Source organism: Prionailurus viverrinus, chromosome D2 (genome assembly GCF_022837055.1).
Source record: "Prionailurus viverrinus isolate Anna chromosome D2, UM_Priviv_1.0, whole genome shotgun sequence".
NCBI lineage: Eukaryota > Metazoa > Chordata > Mammalia > Carnivora > Felidae > Prionailurus > Prionailurus viverrinus.
Genome location: NC_062571.1, coordinates 62,617,460 through 62,639,243, shown reverse-complemented (window position 1 = coordinate 62,639,243; position 21,784 = coordinate 62,617,460). Strand labels below are relative to the sequence as shown.

The window sequence follows — 21,784 nt, the reverse complement described above, 5'->3', positions numbered from 1 at the left end:
CTTGCCTCTCTTGTTCTTTGCTCTCTAGAACCATAGCCTAGAATAGGGCTGCCATAAAGTAAGTTCTTTTTTTTTTATTTAATTTTTTTAAAGTTTATTTATTTTGAGAGAGAGAGCACGAGCAGGGTAGGGGCAGAGAGAGAGAAAGAGAGGAGAGAAAGAAACCCAAGCAGGCTCCACACTGTCAGCGCAGAGCCTGATGTGGGACTCAAACTCACAAACCATGAGACCTGAGCCAAAATCAAGAGTTGGATGCTTTACCCAGACTGAGCCACCCAGGTGTCCTATAAAGTAAGTTCTTAATAATCATGTGTTGGTTGAAAGAAAGAATAGTTTTTTAAAAATTTAAATGGTCCCTGGAGCGCCTGGTGTCTCAGTCAGTTGAGCGTCTGACTCGTGATTTGGGCTCAGGTCATGATCCCAGGGTCATAGGATCAAGCCCCGTGTTGGGCTCTGTGCTGAGTGTGGAGCCTGCTTAAGATTCTTTCTCGCTCTCCTTCTGCCCCTCTCTCCCCTGCTCAGGCTGGCTCACTTTCTCTCTCTCTCTCTCTCTCTCTCTCTCTCTCTCTCAAATAAATTTTTAAAAAAATTTAAATAGTCCCTGAAAGTATCTAGTTAAAAGTAAGTTTCCTTCCCATCCTCCCTCCTACCCCCTTTCTCCAGGGATAAGTATCATTACTAGTCTCATGAATATTCTTCCAGTGACAGTCTGTACATTTGTTAACTAGAAGTAGTTCTATCCCCTTTTTTTTACACAACTGGTGGCATGCTAAACACTAATCTGTACCTAGCTTTCCATGTCTAGCATGTCTTACAGATCCTTTCCTAGCCATGTGTATAGATTTGCCACTATAATAATCTTTTGTTACATGTACCATAATTCATTTAACCATTCTCTCCATTTCTGGCATGGAAGTTTTCCGATCTTTTGCCATCCCAACAGGGCTGCCTTGAATAGCTCTGATAGGTAACATAAGTTATTCCTCGTGATTCTGGTGGAACAGGTAACAGGTCCTCATCTTGACCTCCGAGGCATGACCACTGCTTCTCAGTTTCGTTCGTGAACCTAATTATCTCTTCCTGGCACCAGGCTGTGTGCCCGGTGACCCACAATTTCATTCGCAGAGATGAGGTATTGTGTTTCAGGAAACAGCCAGGTGGAGAGGGTCGGGACTGGCCACTTTGTTCTGTGCCACTGTTGCTTCTAAGCAGTTGGGGCTGTCCAGCTGTCTGCAGACAGCAAGATTAACCTTCTTCCCATTTGGTCATTTAGAGGAGGCTCCCTGCCAAGTCAGCCTCCTAGCACTTTTGACCACTCTGTCGGCGTGTTCTGAAGGAAACTTTGAAGCCGAGCAAAGACCACATTCTTCCCATGAACCCACTCTTCTGCAGAGAGACTTGAGGATTCTCTGAGGGCTCCTCCATTCAAAACAACCGTGGGGAACTTTTGGCATGATATCTTTTTGAAAATGCTTAGAGCAGAAACTTGTGTCTGCCCAGTCATGTATGTTGAAAAAGAAATGAATGTGGCACTTTGTTTTGTCTTTGGAAACTATTTTTCCATCAATTATGAATTATTCCTTCACATGACTCTGGGGAGGTCAGTGTCATTAAATTGAATTCTGTTTAAGAGAGCCTGGGAGACTAAGGATGCTTTACAGTGATGGTGAAATCCTAGATCCTTCAGCACTTTTCTCTTGTCATACAGATGAAAGCTTCACAAAAAAAATCATTGTGATAGCATTATAGTTTAGAGGCAAGGGAAGAGTGGGTTTCAGTGTTTTCCCCCTTTCTTTTTTTCCATAGTGGCCCTTCATAGCAAATCTAGAAACATGATAAGCAGACCTTGCAAAACCATTGTTTCTTTGACAGCTGGATAAATGTGGTTTGTTTGGGAATGAGGACTCTATATATATTTCAGAGATCCACCCAGTTCCTGACCTGGGGCTAGGAGAAGCCTGCTAAGTCTCAGCACGGTCAACCAGTCACTGTTTTTGTCTCTGTGCAGTTTCGGTTTCCTGAATCAGATGAGCCCTGTCATTGCTCTTTGGAAAAAGACAAGAAAGACACAAATCCCAGGCCAGGCAAAGCTGCTGGCCAGAAGAGATGATTGGAGGCCTTACCCTTGAGACTGTGACTTTATAACCAGCAGGGAGATATGTCTTGAGGTCAGCCGAGGCAAATGTTTTTGGAAAGGAAGCTTCGCATATTGTTTATATTTACAGAGAGCCTTTTCTGTTGGGTCCTCCTCCTTCACAGCTGAAACTGTGCTTTTAATCTCACGGTGCTAGCACATGTCTTCCTGCTGCCTGAGCTTACTGAAATCTGGGAGGAGGAACCGAGCTTTCTGTGTGGGCTGGGGATAACCAGGAGTCCTTTTTAATGATGGCAGTAACCATGTAACAATCATTTTTAGTTTCCAGTTTATTTCTATCTTGATGAGAGACGTAATAAATTCGACCCTTAGGGTCCTTATATTAAATTGACTGAAGAAGATGAATTTCCTTAGAATTATGAAGATTGAGCAGTTGTAGAAGTTTTGTGGGAGAGTCTGTTTTGGGTTGACGGTGCTTCCCCTAAGTAAGGGCACTCAGCTTTGCCTGAAGCCCCCCTCCCCGCCCCCCCACCGCCCCTGAATTAAAAGATGTATGGCTGAGAATTGCTAGGTAAGATGTTTATTCTAACAGATTGATTTTCTGCCCGTGGGAGTCATCACATAGTTGTTGGCCTTATTCTGCCTTCAGAGAATGGGTGCTGTTGTAACCTGGAATGTTTGTTAACTTTTTAGGCCCTAATATTCTAATGATCAGGTGCTCTAGCTTGTTGAATATTAATTAAGAATGTTAGACTGTCCTCTTCAGCCCAGGGGAGCATATCTGTGTACCATCACTAGGATCCTTTAGATTAAAACAGTGCCTCTTTAGAAGGCCTCTTCTAGAAAGAGAGTGTTTCTTTAGGGATGCAGTTATGAATGCTCGAGGCCGTTGGGGGTTTCTTTCCTTTCCAGTCACTTGGAGGAAATGTCATCAGCAAATCACAAGCACGTTCTCTCTTTAGCATCTGTGGGAACTGCCCCAGATAGCCTTCACGAGCATTCTTCTTAAGAGGTAGGACTTTGCCTTTAAACACTTTTGTAGAAGCTTTGCCTTGTGTCTTTGGTGGTCTCATCTTTTAAATATCTTGACAAATTTCTGTCACGTTAAAAATGGATCTGTACCTTGAAGAACAATTGTTCACCACTTAACTTTGTTTTAGGAATGGACTGAAGATCCCCAGTGGAATAATAAAAGGGATACAGCCTCTATAATGGGGTATTTATTTCCCATTCATTACACAGATACCTTATTAGTTATCTGTTGTGTGCCAGGGAGGAGGTGGCCAAGTTGAAATAAAGTCCCTGACTCGGTAAGCTTGCAGTCTAGTTAGGCATGGTGGGACACAGTTGAAGGCCTAGCTTCCTTGGAAATAAGACATAGGATGAACCTGGTAATTTGTCTGGGTAAACCCGTATCTTAGAGAAGAGGAGAAATGTTGAAATTGAGGAGATAGAAAACTGACAACAGCCGAGGTTCCTTCCATGTGGTCTAGAACCCCCTCTGCCTCAGCCCCATGGACCCACCTTTCACAGACAGGTCTCCACATAGCTATTTGCCTCTCTTTAAAATTAAGTTGGAGGGGCACCTGGGTGGCTTGGTTGAGCACCCAATTTTGGCTCAGGTCATGATCTCAGGATTCCTGAGTTCAGGCCTCACATCGAGCTCGCTGCTGTCAGCACAGAGCCTGCTTTGGATCCTCTGTCTCTCTCTGCCCCTGCCCTGCTTGCACTCTCTCAAAAATAAAATAAAAATTAAAAAAAATAAACATTAAATAGACTACTTAATACTTTTTATATCCTGGAATCCCCAACTTATTTCAATATGTGTAAAATTCCCTGAAGTCCTTAGGAAGAGATTGCATATAGCCATAATTTTAATGAAAAAACTGACCTAATATGTATATAATGCTTTGGATCTGAATTAAAAAAAAATAAAATCAAAGATTATCTTTTTGTTTAGGAAACAGTTCTATCAAAACCCACATGGGAATAGAAGTAATTTTAAATGTTCAAGACATATAAACCACATACTTAAATTTAAGTATTATCTTTTTGATTTTCCATTTCATATTGTAGAATTAAATTAAAAAAAAAAACAACAAACCCACAACCAAAGTATGGAACAGTTATCAAGCATGATCCTGCCTGAGCAAACTTCCCAGGCCTCCTTAAATGTCACCATCCTGCTAGGCCACATACCTGGATCTTTTTGACTCAGCAGATTAAAAGCCTGTTGGGTGCATTCATAAACCAGCTGGTCCAGGGAGTTACTCTTAGATGCTGTAAGATGGGACTTACCTCTTTTCTTCTTCCTACAGGTGGATGTTAAGAATGAAACCTCTTCCAAGGCAATTCATAGTATATTTAAGAATGCTATACAGCTGCTGCAGGAAAAAGGATTTGTTTTCCAGAAAGATGATGGTTTTGATAACCTATACTATGTAAGAGACCTGCAACTTTATTTTTTTCCTTCCTACCTTCAATCACAACTGTATTCATTCCTTAAGAATACCTAGAATTCCTATTTACTGTTTTTAAAAATCATTAAGGAGGTATGTAAAATGAGGAGCAAAGGTCAGCCTCATCTAAGGTGCCATTTGTCCTTGTAGACACTTGTCTGTGCATTTACACATGTACATCTATAGATGCTTCTGTGCCTTTTTTTGTGATTATCCTGTGGATCAGACTTCTCAGCATTAACACTGTTTGGGCCAGATGGTTCTTTGCTGTAGGTGGCTTTCCTTTGCACTGTAGGATGTTTGACAGCATCCTGGCCTTCATTCCCTAGAGAGCAGTAGCAGCCCACTCCCCCCACCAGGTATGACAACTTAAAACATCACCGGACATCGCCAGGGGTCCCCTGGAACAGTTGAGAACCACTGCTCTAAATAATGCCTGGCAGGGAGCCTGGGTGGCTCACTCTGTTAAGCATCTGACTCTTGGTTTCAGCTCAAGTCATGATCTCACAGTTTCATGAGTTCAAGCCCCACATCAAGCTCTGTGCTGGCAGCATGGAGCCTGCTGGGGATTCTCTCTCCTTCTCTCTCTGCCCCTTCACCACTTGTACTGTCTCTCTCAAAATAAATAAATAAAAACTTTAAATAAATAAATAAGTATTTCCTGGCAAGTTTTGGGGGTACCAAAATAGCACGCCACAGGCATCTTTCCATGTTAGTACTTCTAAATCTTCCTCAATCTTTTTGACCTTGCGTGGTATTCCATATTCTGGGTACTTGCCATACACTTTTAGCCACTTCTTTCTGATGGACATTTATGTTGATTCTAACTTTTGCTCTCACAGATAGTGTTGCTATTGCTATTTTTGCATAACTCTCTTTGTGAATTCATGTAAGCATTTTGGTAAGATTCGCTCTTAAAGAGGAATTGCTGGAGCAAAGGGCAAGTACCTTAAGCATTTGGTCAACACAGTCTGATTGGCCTGCTAGAAGGCTCTACTAATTGACATTCCCACCAGGGGTACAAGCGCTCGCTTGCCTCATAACCTCCAGAGTTAAAGGTTCACCCCTCACTGCCTACCTTTAATAATTGAAGGAGCCAAGCTTTCAGTAAAAACAGGCTTTCTCATGACTGTTGCTCGTAGTGTAGATGTGGCTTCAGTCATGAGCAATTCTAGAGGCAGTTCAAAATTGTGAGGACTCCTAGAAGTCTCTGTATTTACAGACGTCATTCTTGAGGGGAAGCTTTCCTTAATAGGACATTTTCATGATGTTGATTTACTCTAGTTATTTCCCCACTTAAGAGAGCTTTTTTTTTTAATTAAGATACGTTTTATTTAAAAAAATTTTTTTTTAAGTTTATTCATTTATTTCCAGAGGGAAAGAGAGAGAGAATGCAAGCAAGGGGGAAGGGCAGAGAGAGGGAGAGAGAGAATCCCAATCAGGTTTGCACTGTCAACGCAGAGCCCGTTGAGGGGCTCGATCTCACAAACTGTGAGATTATAACCTGAGCCGAAATCAAGAGTCGGACGCTTAACCGACTGAGCCACCCAGGCGCCCCAATTAAGATATATTTAAATACTATTTGAGCATCTTTAAAAAAAAATTTTTTTAAGTAATTTCTACCATCCAGGGTAGGGCTTGAACTCACAACCCTGAGATCAAGAGTCGTATGCTCTATCAACTGAGCCAGACAGGTGCCCCTGAGTAACCTTTGAAAAGGGTATTCTGATCTTTGTAAGGTGGGTGCAGACCACCTCCTCCTGGCATGGAAAGGCCTAGTAGGGTTGGAGAATCCCATGCTAGGCAGCTCACCTCAACATGCCTCCCCCCACATCCCATCCCCTCCTCCCCCTCCCCCTGGAGGCTCCAGAGTTGGCCTTCTGTGTCTGCAGAAAGCAGCTACATGACTACAGGCAGCAGGCCAGGACTGAGGTGTGGCAGGGCTAGGGCACTTCCTCCTGTGAATCAGGGTGAACTGGAATGGGGTGATCAAGCAATAATGACTCTTTTCCTCAGCAGAACCATCCGCCTTCTCTGACTTCACTCCTCCCCTTCCACCTCCTTGCCTGTCCTAGAGGTTTCTGTTTTCCTGAGGGCCTTGCCTCAGGGAAATAGTTATCACTGTGATGTAGATATTTCTGTTTGTTTGGTAGTTTCCTGCTTTCAACAGCTCTCACCCCCATTACCTTATTTGCTCTTCACAATAACCTTGTGAGTCAAGAGAAGGCAGGCGTTGTCAGTATCCCCATTCATTCTAAAATCTGGTCGTTCTAAAATCTGATCATTTTGTAAGTCTAGTTCGACAATTCCTCATACATGTATGTATTTGCATGATTTTTTTGTTTATTCCTTTCTTCCTCTTTTCCTTCCTTCCTCTTTCTCTTTTTTTTTCTTTTTGGTTTTTAGATTTACTATGGAAGGAAGATGAAACCCATTTGGTTACTGCTTCCCTCTTACTTGAGCTAGTTGAGAAAGGAGCTTCGTTATTTTTGCCTTTAAGAAAAAGTGTTTCAAGGGATGGGCTAGATTTACTCTCTTGCTAGCCTTTCCTTACGGTTTTAATTTCATTTGTTTTCCTTTGTGGTTGGGAGTAAGAAGAAAATTAATGAGACAGGAGACTTGTGTCATTCCCAGAGGAAGGAGTCCGGGTTGGAGATCAGACTTTGATCACTTGTGTCTCTCTTTCAATATAAAAACAAGTGAGAAACATCAAGAATGTGTTACAAGTATTTGGGAAGAAAATTGCTCCTTAAAAGTGTAGAATTTCAGGGGCGCCTGGGTGGCTCAGTCGGTTGAGTGTCCGACTTCGGCTCAGGTCATGATCTCACTGTTTGTGGGTTTGAGCCCTACGTCGGCCTCTGTGCTGACAGCTCAGGGCCTGGAGCCAGCTTTGGATTCTGTGTCTCCCTCTCTCTCTGCCCCTCCCCCACTCATCCTCCCTCTCCCCCCCCCCCCCCCCCCCCCCGTGTCTCTCTCTCTCAAAAATAAACATTAAAAAAAAGTGTAGAATTTCAGGTTTTCTTGACATCATGGCCCCAGTAAACTACCTTCCAAGGGAGTATGCCTCTGCACCAACTACAGAGCCTTGAGCTGCTTAGGGACAGAGCTGGTTTCATAATAGGCCAAGTGTCAAAAACCACATTGTTGGTTTTTGGTATAGGGATGGGATTATTTTGTGATTATTAGGAAATTTTTAGAAACTATCCTAAAAACTAATCTGGGAATCGAGATGACACAACCGCTTTATTGCTTAAGAATGCTTTCTCTCCTGTTTTTCCTGTTTAGGTAACCAGAGAGGACAAAGAACTGCACAGAAAAATACACCATATCATTCAAGAAGACTGTCAGAAACCAAATCGTAAGTGGGGTAATATACATGTATGTGGTGCCCTGATGCCCTGGAGGGGGTTGTTCCCTCCCAGAGAGCACCTGGGATAGAGAGTCAGGAAACCTGGGGCTTTCCCCAGTAGTGACTTCGAAGTATGACTGGTCAAGACACCTGCCTTCTCTGAGCCTCAGTCTCTTCTTTTATAAAGTGAGTGTTAGACTCGCACAGTTGTTCTGACCTTTTCTGCTCATAAGACTCAACCATAGAGTTTTTTATTGTCATTTTTATTTTTATTATTATATTTAAAAGATTCCATTTATACTTTCTTTTTCAAGTTTCTTTCTTTATTTTGAGAGAGAGACGGGGAGCATGGACACAAGTGGGAGAGGGGCAGAGAGAGAGGGAGGGAGAGAATCCCAAGCAGGCTCTGCTCTGTCAGCACAGAGCCCAACTCGGGGCTCCATCCCACGAACCTCAAGGTGATGACCTGAGCCAAAATCAAGAGTTGGATGCTTAACCGGCTGAGCCACCCAGGCGCCCCAACCATGGAACTTTTTTAAATATACAGTGCTTGGGTCCCAGCTCTGGGATTCTGATTCATTAGGGGGTGGGACAGGAGCTGGACAGATGAGCATCTCAGGTGACTCCAGTACAGTGAGGTAAGCCACTGGGCTAGGAGTTTCTGACCTTCTATGTCTTATTCTCTCTAATTTGTCTTATTTCTTATCCTACCTTGTATTCGGAGTGAGACCGTTTCCTCTCTTCTAACACAAAGACTTTCAGTTTTAGGAGCATGGTTCTAGACATTATAGTTTATGAACACTAATTCAGTCATCTTGGAACCTGATAATTTGCAGAAGAAAATGGCTTAGAATAAAGTTGGTTTTAGTGGAGTTAGGTCAACCCCTAGTGGTTAGAAACTCAAACTGTAGATAGTCTGACAACAGATACTACCACTTTCACACTAGTTAGAGAAGAAAGCACTAGTCCTATCTTTAAATCTGTGTAAACTGATCAGACTTCAAGATGACTTTTCAAAGTCTGTCTTTTGCAAACATACACTAATAACGAATATTGGCATCTGTGAACAAATGAGGCTGGCAGAGAAGGGGGAAAGACTTATTAATGACCGCAGGTCTCCTCAGCCTGCCCTCTTTCTGTCCAGAGAAACCCACCCCCAGCCCTTACAGCCCCTAAATCCCCAGGGCCTGGCTCTACTCCAGGCTGAGTCAGCAGGTGGAGCTGGACCAGGTCTCCAGTCCTGGTGTTTGTGGTATGCAGCCCTAGTTAGCCTTTAAGAACCTATGATGTCAGATCCCAGAATGGTGTGACAACAGATCTTAAAATAAACTGAAAGCAGTCTATTATTTCAATGCAAGGTTTCTGGCCGATGTTTACATCATTCAGAGCAACAAGGACGAGTATCCTTGAGTTGGGGGAAAACCTGTCTGTCCACACTTTAGGGAGCTTTGAAGAGCAGTGAAATGTGGAGTTCCTCAACCATGAAGAGATGAGAGGCCCCTCCCCAGATAACCTTCCTGCACTGATCCTCATCCTAGGCTACCTGGCCAGATTCCTGTTTTGGTCTGCACTAGGAACAGGATGGATTGAAATAATCCCCGTGCCTGGTGAAGCAAATGACAGGAATTCACACTTCATTTCTTAGGAGAACCAAACTGCCTAGTGACCTGAGACTCTGTAAAAGTCGCAGGTTTTACGTTCGCTTCTCACCCACAGACCAGCTACTGCCTTGGTGAGTGTGTGCGTCAAGGTGGAAATCCTGTGACACTCGGTCTGTGTATGGGAGCCTTGAAGCTATAAGCCAGTCCCCAGAACTAGGAAAGTCCCAGGAGCTGAACTCCTGGGAGTTACTCCCAGGAGTAACTGAGAATGCCAGCAAAAATACTTCGTGGGGACTATCTTGCAGCCTGCTATGATCACCCCTTTACATAGAAAATATATATAGATTCTGAATAATAATGTATGGACATGGTAAAAAGTCAAACAGTGCAAAGTACACACAGGAAAGTCAGACTCCCTCCAAACGCTGAGCCCCAAGATTTACGTTCCCAAGTCCAAATGCAGTGGTTGTTACTAGTTTCAGGCATATTGTTCTAGAGATGTTGCAAACACTGACGGACATATTTGTACAGTTTCTTTAAAAAAAAAAAACAAAAACAACACTAGTTAAAAGTTAGCATATGATGCTGCGTGTTCTGCACCCTGTATCTTAAATCTAACCTTGGCTTCTAGAGTTCATTCAGTAACAGCACATTTAACAGTGCCTCAGTCTTTTAAATAGTTGCACGGTATCCCATTATACATATAGCTAGATCTTCAAACACTTAATCATTCCTACTGGGCCTTTAGTGTTTCTTACCTTTTGTACAAACTACAGCATTTGTTCCTTATCACGATGGTTGGTAGGATATAAAATCTTTAGTCGTTTATGAGTATTTCAGTAATGGATAAACTTACAATAAGAAAGGGGCTAGAAACATGAAGCCTGTTTTTGGTCCCTAAAGCACTGATACTGGGCTTGTCTAAAGACAGGCAGCATGGCAGAGTTGTGAAAAGCTGGGCTCTGGAGCTTGCCCAGAGTTTGAATCCCAGCTCTACCACTTTGTAGCTGTGTAACCTTGGGTAAATCTGTGCCTCAGTTTCCTTTTTTTTTTTTTAATTAAATACGGTTGAGCTACAACACTAATATTATATTAGTTTCAGGTATACGACCTAGTGATTTGACATTTATATACATTACGAAATGATCACCATGATGTCTGGTTACCATCTGACACCATATGAAGTTATTAAAATATTATTGACTGTAGTCCTAACTTACTCTATATTTTATAACTGTAAGTTTGTACCTCTTAACCCCCTTCACCTATTTCATCCATCCCCTCACTCGCCTCCACTCTGGCAATCACCAGTCGTTCTCCATATTTACGAGTCCGTTTCTGTTTGGTTTTGTTTGTCCCTTTGTTTTGGTTTTTAGATTCTACATGTAAGTGAAACCATATGGTATTTGTCTTTCTCTATTTGACTTACTTCACTTAGCATAATACCCCCTAAGTCTATTCATGTTGTCGCAAATGGCAAGATCTCATTCTTTTTTATAGCTGAGTCATGTTCCATTGTATATATACACCACGTCTTCCTTATCCATTCATCCATCAGTGGACACTTAGGTTGCTTCCATATCTTGGCTATTGTAAATAATGCTGCAGGGGTGCCTGGGTGGCTCAGGTGGTTGTGTCCGAATTCAACTCAGGTCATGTTCTCATGGTTTGTGAGTTCAAGCCGTGCATTGGACTCTGTGCTGACAGCTCAGAGCCTGGAGCCTACTTCAGATTCTGTGTCTCCCTCTGCCTCTGCCTTCCCTGGCTCGTGCTGTGTTTCTCTCTCTCTCAACAATAAATAAACATTTTGAAAAATTAATGAAATAAAAAAAATAATGCTGGAATGAATATGGTGCTGCATATATCGTATTTTCATTTTCCTCGGATAAATACCCAGAAATGGAATTGCTGGATCATATGGTATTTCTGTGTTTAATATTTTGACCCCCATATACTGTTTTCCACAGTGGTTGCACCAATTTACATTCCCACAAACAGTACATGAGGGTTCCCTTTTCTCCACATCCTCGCCAGTACTTGTTATTTCTTGGCTTTTTGATTCTGGCCATTCTAACGATAGCTCATTGTGGGTTTGATTTGCCTTTCCTGATGATTAGTGACTTGAGCATCTTTTCCTGGTCTTTTGGCCATCCATGTGTCTTCTTTGTAAAAATGTATATTCAGGTCTTCTTTTTAAATCATATTATTTACTTTCTGATGTTGAGTTGTATGAATTCTTTAAGTATTTTTAATGTTAACCGCTTATAGATATATCATTTGGAAATGATATATATATCACTGATGATATATATGTATATCAGTGACATATTTCCCATTCAGCAGGTTGCCTTTTTGTTTTTTGATGGTCCCCTCTCTGTGCAAAGGCTTCTTAAAAGTTCAGTGTAGTCCCAACTGTTTATTTTTGCTTTTGTTTCCCTTGCTTGAGGAGACACATCCAAAAAAAATATTGCTAAGGCTGATATCCAAAAGTTTACAGCCTGTGTTTTCTTTTAGAAGTTTTATGGTTTCAGGGCTTACATTTGGGTCTTTAATCCATTATGAGTTTATTTTTGTGTGTAGTGTAAGAAAGTAGCCCGGTTTCATTCTTTTGCATGTAGCTGTCCAGTTTTCCCAGCACCATTTGTTGAAGAGACGGTCTTTTCCCCACTGTATATTCTTGCCTTTTTTATCATAGATTAAAAGGTACTGTCTACAAATGGGCTTATCTCTGGGCAGTCTCTTCTGTTCCATTAATATGTATCTGGTTTCGTACTACTACCATACTGTTTTGATTACTACAGCCTTGTAGTATAGTTTGAAATCTGAGGGCATGATCCCTCCAGCTTTGTTCTTTCTCAAGATTGCTTTGGCTATTTTGGGGGTCTTTTGTGGTTCTGTATAGATTTTAGTATTACTTGTTCTAGTTCTTTAAAAAACGCTATTGATATTTTGATAAGGATTGCATTGAATCTGTATTTTGCTTTGGATAGTATAGACATTTTAGCAATATTAATTCTTCAAATCCATGAGCATAGAATATCTTTCCATCTATTTGTGTTATCTTCAGTTTGTTTCATCAGTGTCTTATAGTTTTTAGAGTACAGATCTTTCACACTCTTTGGTTAAGTTTATTCTTAGGTATTTAATTCTTTTTGATGCAGTTATAAATGGGATTGTTTTCTTGATTTCTCTGATAGTTCATTTTCAGTGTGTAGAAATGCATCCAATTTCTGTGTATTAATTTTGTGTCTTACAACTTTAGTGAATTCATTTATTAGTTCTAATGGTTTTGGGGTGAGTCTTTAGGGTTTTCTATATATAGTATCATGTCATCTGCAAATCATGACAGTTTTATTTCTTTCTTGCCATTTTCGATGTCTTTTATGTCATTTTCTTTTCTGATTACTGTGGCTTGGACTTCCAGTGCTATGTTGACAAAACTTTGCCTCACTTTCTTTCTATGCAAAATAGGGATAATAGTATCCTCATGATGGGTTGTTTTGAAGATTAAGTAAATTACTGTTTTATGAAACTGTTAGGAAGATGGTGGAATAGGAAGCACCAGCAATCTATCTCTTCATTTAGACAACAATTGCATGTTTGCAATTAGACCTGTCTAATGTAACTGTTTTGGAACTCTGGAGTCTATTGAAGGCTTACAACTTCCAGGAGAAGGCTTGGAGAATAAATTGGGGATAACATCAGTCAATTTTCAGCTCTTAGTCAGTACCATTTCCCCCAGCCATATGGCAGGCACCTGTGTACATGGTCTTGGAATAGCTTGCGCAGAGTTTGCAGGAGCCTAGGTGGGCAAAAAGGAACAGGTCCTCCAAATATCAGGGATCTGTGCTGTTTGCTGATTGTTGCTTCTGATCACAGAGTTGCAGACAAATGTAATTTGTTACATTGTTGCACTTCCTCTTCCTCCCGTTGTCGCAAGCCCTTCCCCCAAAAGCTGAAGTGACTTCCGAAGGACTTAAAGGGCTGGTGCCTTCCCCTCCCCCTCTTCACTTTTCTTTTTTCCCCTTTTGGGAGCCAGAAAAGAAAGACTAGGGCATTAAAAAGCAACTGCATATATGGGAAAAATCAGAAAGTGATTATACATGCCCAGGGAAAGATACAGGCTCAGAAAAAGACCTGAGACGACCTTAAGTTTATACCTGAGGCTGATTCTTGGCATAGAGCCAGCCTATAATTTTAAAAAATAACAAAAAACGGGGGTGCCTGGCTGGCTCAGTCAGAGGAGAGTGTGACTCTTGATCCCAGGGTTGGGTGTTTGCACCCCACATTGGGTGTAGAGATTATTTAAAAATAAAATCTTTTGGGGCACCTGGGTGGCTCAGTCGGTTAAGCGGCCGACTTCGGCTCAGGTCATGATCTCACAGTCCATGAGTTTGAGCCCCGCGTCGGGCTCTGTGCTGACAGCTCAGAGCTGGGAGCCTGTTTCAGATTCTGTGTCTCCCTCTCTCTGCCCCTCCCCTGTTCATGCTCTGTCTCTCTCTGTCTCAAAAATAAATAAACATTAAAAAAAATTTTTTTAAATAAAATCTTTTAAAAGCTTAAAATTAAAAATAAATAAATAGCAAGACCCAGCAAATCCTAGGAGAAGGGGGAGAATCTGCCCTCCAGAGTTACCACATTATTGAATTCAGATGTCCAGTTTTCAACTAAAAATCACAAGGCATACACAAAAAAATAGGAAAATATAGCCTTCAAAACAAAAAAATAATCAACAGAAACTGTCCCTGAAAAAGCCATGGTGGCAGATATGCTAGACAAAAATTTAAAACAACTGGCCTATGGGGCGCCTGGGTGGCGCAGTCGGTTAAGCGTCCGACTTCAGCCAGGTCACGATCTCGCGGTCCGTGAGTTCGAGCCCCGCGTTGGGCTCTGGGCTGATGGCTCGGAGCCTGGAGCATGTTTCCGATGCTGTGTCTCCCTCTCTCTCTGCCCCTCCCCCGTTCATGCTCTGTTTCTCTCTGTCCCAAAAATAAATAAAAAACGTTGAAAAAAAAATTTAAAAAAAAATAAATAAATAAATAAAACAACTGGCCTAAAGATGTTCAAGGAACTAAAGAGAGAGATGGAGAAGGTCAAGAAAATGGTTGATAAACAAGATGGAAATCTAAGTAAGGAAATAGAAAACCTAGGAAGAAACCAGAAAGAAATTCTGGAGCTGGAAAGTACAATAACTGAAATGAAGACTTCACTATAGAGATTCAAAAGCAGAAAAAAGAGTCAACAAACTTGGAGTTAAAGAAAAGAGAGCAGAGCTTGAGAGACTTTCGGGACACCATCGAGTAGGCCAACATGTATTGTGGGAGCCCCAGAAGGAGAAGAGAGAGAATATTTGAAGAAATAGTGGCTGAAAACATCCTTAATTTGATGAAAGACATACATACAAACATCCAAGAAGCTCAGTGAACTCCCAAGTAAGATGAACTCAGAGAGACCCACACCAAAACATATCATAATCAAACTTTTGAAAGGCAAAGACAAATAGAGAATCTTGAAAGCAGCAAGAGAGAAGCAGCTTGTCACAGGGGCTCATCAGTAATATTTGCAGATTTCTAATCAGAAACTTTGGAGGCCAGAAGGTAGTGGGTTGATACATTCAAAGTTCTAAGTGGAAAGTAAAAAAAAAAAGGTCAGTCAAGCAAAACTGTCTTTCAAAAGTGAGGGAGAAATTAAGACATTCTAAGATAAACAAAAGTCTTTGTTACCACTAGACCTGCTCTGCAAGAAATGCTCAAGGGCATCTGACAGGGTGAAATGAAAGGACACTAGACAGTAACTAAAAGCCATATGGAGAAGTACCTCAATAAAGGTAAATACGTGGGCAGTTATAAAAGCTAGTATTATTGTAACAGTGGTTTATAACTTCACTTTTTTATTTCTGTATGATTTAAGAGGCTAATACATTGTTGTTTTTTTTTAATTTTTTTTTTAACGTTTTATTTATTTTTGAGACAGAGAGAGACAGAGCATGAACGGGGGAGGGGCAGAGAGAGAGGGAGACACAGAATTGGAAGCAGGCTCCAGGCTCTGAGCCGTCAGCCCAGAGCCTGACGCGGGGCTCGAACTCACAGACCGCGAGATCGTGACCTGAGCCGAAGTCGGCCGCCCAACCGACTGAGCCACCCAGGTGCCCCAACTAATACATTGTTAAAAACAATGATTAGTCTACTTACCTTCTTGTAACTTTGGTTTTTAATTCCTCATTTTGTTTTCTATACAATTTAAGAGACTAATGAATTTAGAAGAATACTTAGTTTATGTTTTTGGGCACATAGTACATAGAGATGTGATTTTGTGACAAAAACTGAAACAAAGGCAGGGATAGAGCTGCAAAGGAGCAGAATTTTTCTGTGTTGAAGTTAAATTGGAATAAATTCAAATTAGGATGCAAAATGTAATCCCCATGGTAACCATGAAGAAAATAGCTATAGAATATAGACAAAAGGAAATGAGAAAGGAATTTAAACTTTTTGTTCAAAAAAATCACCTCGGGACGCCTGGGTGGCTCAGTTGGTTAAGCATCCAACTTTTGGCTTAGGCTCAAGTCATGATCTCGCGGTTCATGAGTTCAAGCCCCACATTGAACTCTGCGCTGATGGTACAGAGCCTGCTTGGGATTCCGACTCTCCCCCTCTCTCTATCCCTATCCTGCTCATGCTCTCTGTCTCTCCAAACAAATAAATAAACATTAAAAATTTTTAAAAATCAGCTAAATACAAAAGAATTCAGTAATGCAGGAAATGAAGGACAAAAAGCTATAAGGCATTTAGAAAACAAATAGCAAAATGACAAAAGTAAGTCCTCCCCCCACCCACCAGCAGGACAGTAGTTTAAACCTAAATGGATTTAACTTTCCACTCAAAAGACAGATTGGCAGAATGGATTTAAAAACAAAACCATGATCCAACTGTATGCTGTCTATAAGAGACTCACTTTAGATCCAAAAACACAAATGGATTGAAAAGGGTGCGGGGCACCTGGGTGGCTCAGTCGGTTAAGCATCCGACTTTGGCTCAGGTTATGATCTCACAGTTTGGGGGTTTGAGTCCTGTATCAGGCTCTGTGCTAACAACTCAGAGCCTGGAGCCTGCTTTGGATTCCGTGTCTCCCTCTCTTTCTCTCTCTCCCCCTCCCCTACTCATGCTTTGTCTGTCTCTGTCTTTCAAAAATAAATGTTGAAAAAAAAAATGAAAGGCTGGAAAAAGATATCCTATGCAAATAAAAGTAACCAACAGAGAGCAGGGATGGCTGTACTAACATCAAAACCAAAAAGTTTACAAGAGGCAAAGAAGGACATTATATATTATTAAAAGGTTCAGTACAGCAAGAAGATACAGCAATTATAAACATTTATGTATCTAATGACAGGCCATCAAAATATATTGAGCAAAGTTGATTAAATTGAAAGGAGAAATAAACAGTTCTACAATAATAGTTGGAGACTTCGGTACCCTCCTCTTAATAATGGATAGAACAAGCAGACAGGATAAGTAAGGATAAAGAGGACCTAAACACCAGAAGAAATCAAATATATCCAATAGACATACACAAAGCACCCTATCCAACAATAGAGTAGACATTCTTCTCAAGTGTACATGGGACATTTTCCACAATAGACCATATGTTAGGCCACTAGTTAAGTCTCAGTAGATTTTAAAAAGATATCATACAAAGTATCTTCTCTGAGCACAGTGTGATGGATGAACTTAGAAGCCAATGACAAAACTGGAAAATTTAACAAATTTGTGGAAACTAAACAGCACTCTTAACTAGTAGATCAAAGAAGAAATCACAAGGGAAATTAGAAAATTGCTAGTGATGAATGAAAATGAAAACACACCAAATTTAGGAGATGCATTGCTAAGGGGAACCTTATAGCTACAAACACTTAAAAAACAAGAGGGATCTCAAATCAAAACCCAACTTCTAACTAAGGAACTAGAAAAAGAACAGACTAAACTGAAAGCTAGCAGAAGAAAGGAAATAATGATAATTAGAGCAAAGATAAATAGAGAAATGGTGAAACCAAAAGTTGGTTGTTTAAAAAGAACAACAAAATTACCAAACCTTTAGCTGGAGGGACTAAGAAGAAAGAGAAAAGACTCAAATTGGTAAAATCAGAAAATGAAAATGACATTGGTATTGGTTCTACAGAAATAAAAAGGATTGTAAGAGAGTACCGTGAATAGTTGCACGCTAACAAACTGGATAACCAGCTGAAATGGACAGGTTCCTGGAAACAAAACCTACCAAGACTAAATCACACAGAAATAGGAAATTGGAGTGGACCTATGACTAGTAAGGAGATTGAATCAGTAACTAAAAGTCTACCAACAAAGTAAAGGTCTGGACCTGATGGCTTTACTGGTGAATTCTGCCAGACACTTAAAGAAAAACTAATACCAGTCCTTCTCCCCATGTGACTTGAAGGTCACTTTGTGAGCAGCCTTCCCAGACAACACCCAGACAGCAGCATGGCCCTTCTAAAGAAATAGTTTAAGGCCTTCAGGGGAGTCAACATCACTGCTTATGGCCCCACGTGTCTCTATAAGTCCTCTTGAGCCCTGAGCTTGGGCATCCAGGCCCTGCAAAGATAGATTAAAATCCAAGAAGTGGTGAAGTTCCTAGTGCTTCCTCTCTGCTGTGTACAGGCCCACTTTCCACCCTCCATCATCACCCTTCTCAGGAAGAGCTGAAGCATCAGGTTTAGAGCAGGGACTAGGTTATGTGCATCTTCATAGGTCATGGAGATGATGACTGAGTCCTAGTAATTCCTGTGTAGGAAGCACCTGCCACAGGTCTCCTTTCATTCCCACAACCACTGAGGAAGTAGGTGATTTTTCTTCCCATCTTACAGGTGAGGAGACAGACCCAGAATAATGAACCACTCTGCCCCAGACAGAGTCAGGACTTGAGTTCGGGTCTGCTGGACCCCGGAGTCAGCTCTCCATCTACCACTTGCTCTTCCTTGCTTAGCACTACACACATAGTAGATGTTCCAGAAATCTTTAGCAAATGAATGTTGAAGAAACAGCCTGGAAAGCAGTGAAAGGTGGCAAATTTTTCAACAGTAACCCCAACTGGGAGAAGTAATGAGTTGACAGAGCCACTAGAGGTCAGAATTTAGCAAGTCTTTGTTAGCTCAGGGGCACCGCTTGTGAAATTCTTGTAGAGCTACAAAGGACCTCAGAGGTTCCCTCACCCCCTTCTTAGTTCCCCTCCCTGTTGGTGAGAAAATGGGTTCAGATGCTATGAGTTGCCCAAGGCCATAGAGGTGTGCCAACTCCCAAACCATGCCTTTGCCCAACACTATGATACCTCTTTAATCACCTTCCTGGAGCCTAAAGCATTTTGTTCTCTGAAAACAACATTCAGTGACCATATGGAGCAGCTTGTGTGCCAGATGCTGGGGACACAATAGTGAGAGGCCAAGCCTGGCCCTGCACGGGGCATTAAGTGAATCTGGGGAAAGTTTGTTTTTGATAATGGGGTTTGACTTTGACTCAGAATTACAAATGCATTTTACATCATGACCTAGTACACTATACACACACACACACACACACACACACACACACAAAGCTATAATATGTGTGTATATATACATATAATATACATATTATATATTTAGTATATAATAAATACTACATAATAAATAAATAAATATAAATTATATATTTAGTATATAATAAATACTACTAATAAATTATATTAGTATATAATAAATACAAAATAATACGTATGCTATAATGCAGTACATTTTATAATTTCCTATACCCGTCTCTCTTAATCACAACCCATTAAGTTGATTTCGGGATCCTCTAATGGTCACAACTTCACCGTGCATTCCACTACTCTAAATCATTGGTTTCAAATAGGAAAGAGGCTCCTAACCCTGAACTTTTTTCCTGGTGTACAAAATGGTCTTGGATTTTTTGGGTGTGGAGGGTGAGGGATTACTAGAACACAACCATCATAGACAGGACTGCTTGGAAGCCTAGGCAAAGAAGAAAGAGAACAGACCATGGTGTTCTTCTCCATGGTGTAGCATCAGTCAGGATGAGTATTGCTTACCTGTGATCTCCAGCAGGCAGGGAAAGAATACAGAGGCTGCTGTAAGCCAGCTCTCCTGTCAGTCTCAAGAGGGCTCCCACCTGGGAAGCTGGGGGGGGGGGGGGGGGCAAAAAATTGCACTAGAGAAAAAAGATGAGCAAACACTAAAAATCCATTAGGTTCTGGATAACAAGTGATTGATTAGGAATCGTTGAAGGTTGAAGGCCTGAGCTGAGCAATGGGTCCACGTCACCGTCGTGAAGTTAGGGGCCTAAGAACAGGGTTTTTGTTTTGTTTTTGCTGATGATCTAAACCAGTACATCTCCAACCCTAATGTGCGTGCGGATCTTGTTAAAATGCAGGTTCTGACTCAGGATCCGTGGAAAAGGACTTCAACTCAGAGGGGGAGGACGGAGGAGCGGGAGGAGGGTCTGACAGGTGTGCCAAGCTTAGCCAACTGCCTTTTTCCTGCAGACATAGAGAAGGGCTGCCACTTCCAGCACATCTTGGCCTGTGCTCGCCTGAGCGTCAGCCCGCGCCTGAGCGAAGCTGTGCTGCAGCAAGTGCTGGAGCTCCTGGAGGACCAGAGTGACATCATCAGCACCATGGAGCACTACTACACAGCGTTCTGAGGAGCCGCCGGCAGATTGCGTGGGCGGAGCCGGGCCAAGGAAGAGGAAGACCGGGCGGCAATCACTCCCAGGCTCTGATTTTAAACATCACACAGAGGCTGATAGGTCTGGTGGCAGTTACCTCCTAAGAAACTATGAAATATAGTCATTTAAGGAATGCAATTGGGCATAAATTCTGTAGGCTGCCCTCTCGCTGCTGTATCCTTGGGATAAAGTCACTTCTGTCTCCGCCGTGACATAGAGAGAAACCTGTCCTGTCGACCTCCTGACTGGACTGGGCGTTGCTCTTGGAGCAGAAGGGGAGGAAACAGTGTTGGCAGCTGAATCGGGGTACATGTGGTTTGAGGCCCTATCAGGGTAAAGGAATGTCACGTGGTAAAGTGAACTGAAGAGCATATAGCCAGAGCACACAGATCTAAAACCTTTTCGAACTTCAGACCATCAGCTACATTCTTGTAGGCCTCTCCCAGTGGTTAAGAACCTAATGTAGGGGACTTATTCTTGGATGAGTATCACTCACCTATGATTGCCAAGGGTCAAGTACCAGTGGTGTGTCCTGAGCCCTCGGATGAATGGTGTTTACAGACCCACCCAGAGACGGGAATAAATGGATCTAAGGCATGGCTCTGTGTTGCTCCTTTTCCTTACTTTCCTTCTGAATCAAAAGATGTCTCAGTACATTTCCTTAACGCTTTGAGGACATATGTGACTAAATACATTGTCCTTTAACACCCTGAAGTCCTTAGAAGCTCTCAGCCAAATGCCTGGCTGGTAGATGTTACTCTCAAGGTTACTGTTGAACGCACAGGGCGTCCCGACACCATCCAGACGAACACTCTGTTTGTGCCCAGACAGGTGGTGGAATCTGAGGTATGTAGCAGGCTTGTTCTAACAGCTAAATGACAAATCGACAAACGCAGCCAGCAAAAAAAAAAAAAATGAAGTGTCAGGAAAGATTTGGAGTTAATTACAGTCGTTTCAAAGAGGCACATCTGCCTTCATCTGCTGCCTTTGCTCTTGACGTAACAAGCTCTCAGTGGCTCTGCTGCAGAGCCCGCAGGCCTCCAGAGTCGTTCTGCTCTATGTGGAAATGCAGTGGTTTTAGTACTCACAAGTTGGCTGCAGTTTCACATGTCAGGCTGAGGGCTAGGACCAACAGATTGCTTCCTGTTGTGGACTTTCTGACTTGACCCAAACATCTGCCATATTTCTAACAGCCGTTTACCCAGATGGCTGCCCTGTGTCCTCTGTGCATTCGGAAGCTTCCCATAGAACGGGGTCTGCCTGGAATAACATCCCAGCGGTTCTTCCTGATAGCAGCGGATGTTCCGTATTGAATACATCTCAGATTATCAGGGCTGCCCAGGAAGGAGTCTGAACCAGCAGCGCATTTCCAGGATTTATCCCAAGGAGATGATCACACAGGTGTGAAAGGATGAACACACAAGATTCCCATTGCTGTGTAATTCAGAGTTCTACAACTGGGAAAAATACCCGTAGGAAAAAGTTAATTATGATACGTGTACACAGTGAAACACTATGCAGCCATTAAATGACGGAGTAGACAGATCCTTTTG

At 41.9% G+C, this 21,784-nt stretch overlaps 1 protein-coding gene across 10 annotated transcripts in view; it reads left to right on the top strand.

The window, feature by feature from the left end:
* Positions 1-20,828, top strand: part of STN1 (STN1 subunit of CST complex) — a 46,156-nt gene extending 25,328 nt beyond the window's left edge. For 9 of the 10 annotated variants that reach the window (XM_047826027.1, XM_047826029.1, XM_047826028.1 and 6 more), the window contains 3 exons: positions 4,414-4,536; positions 7,840-7,912; positions 20,050-20,828. In XM_047826027.1, the coding sequence (XP_047681983.1) occupies positions 4,414-4,536; positions 7,840-7,912; positions 20,050-20,207 (354 nt within the window). In that variant the 3' untranslated portion in view covers positions 20,208-20,828. The remainder of the gene's footprint in view (positions 1-4,413; positions 4,537-7,839; positions 7,913-20,049) is intronic. The other variant, XM_047826031.1, reaches the window with a different exon arrangement.
* The last annotated feature ends 956 nt before the right edge of the window (positions 20,829-21,784 follow it).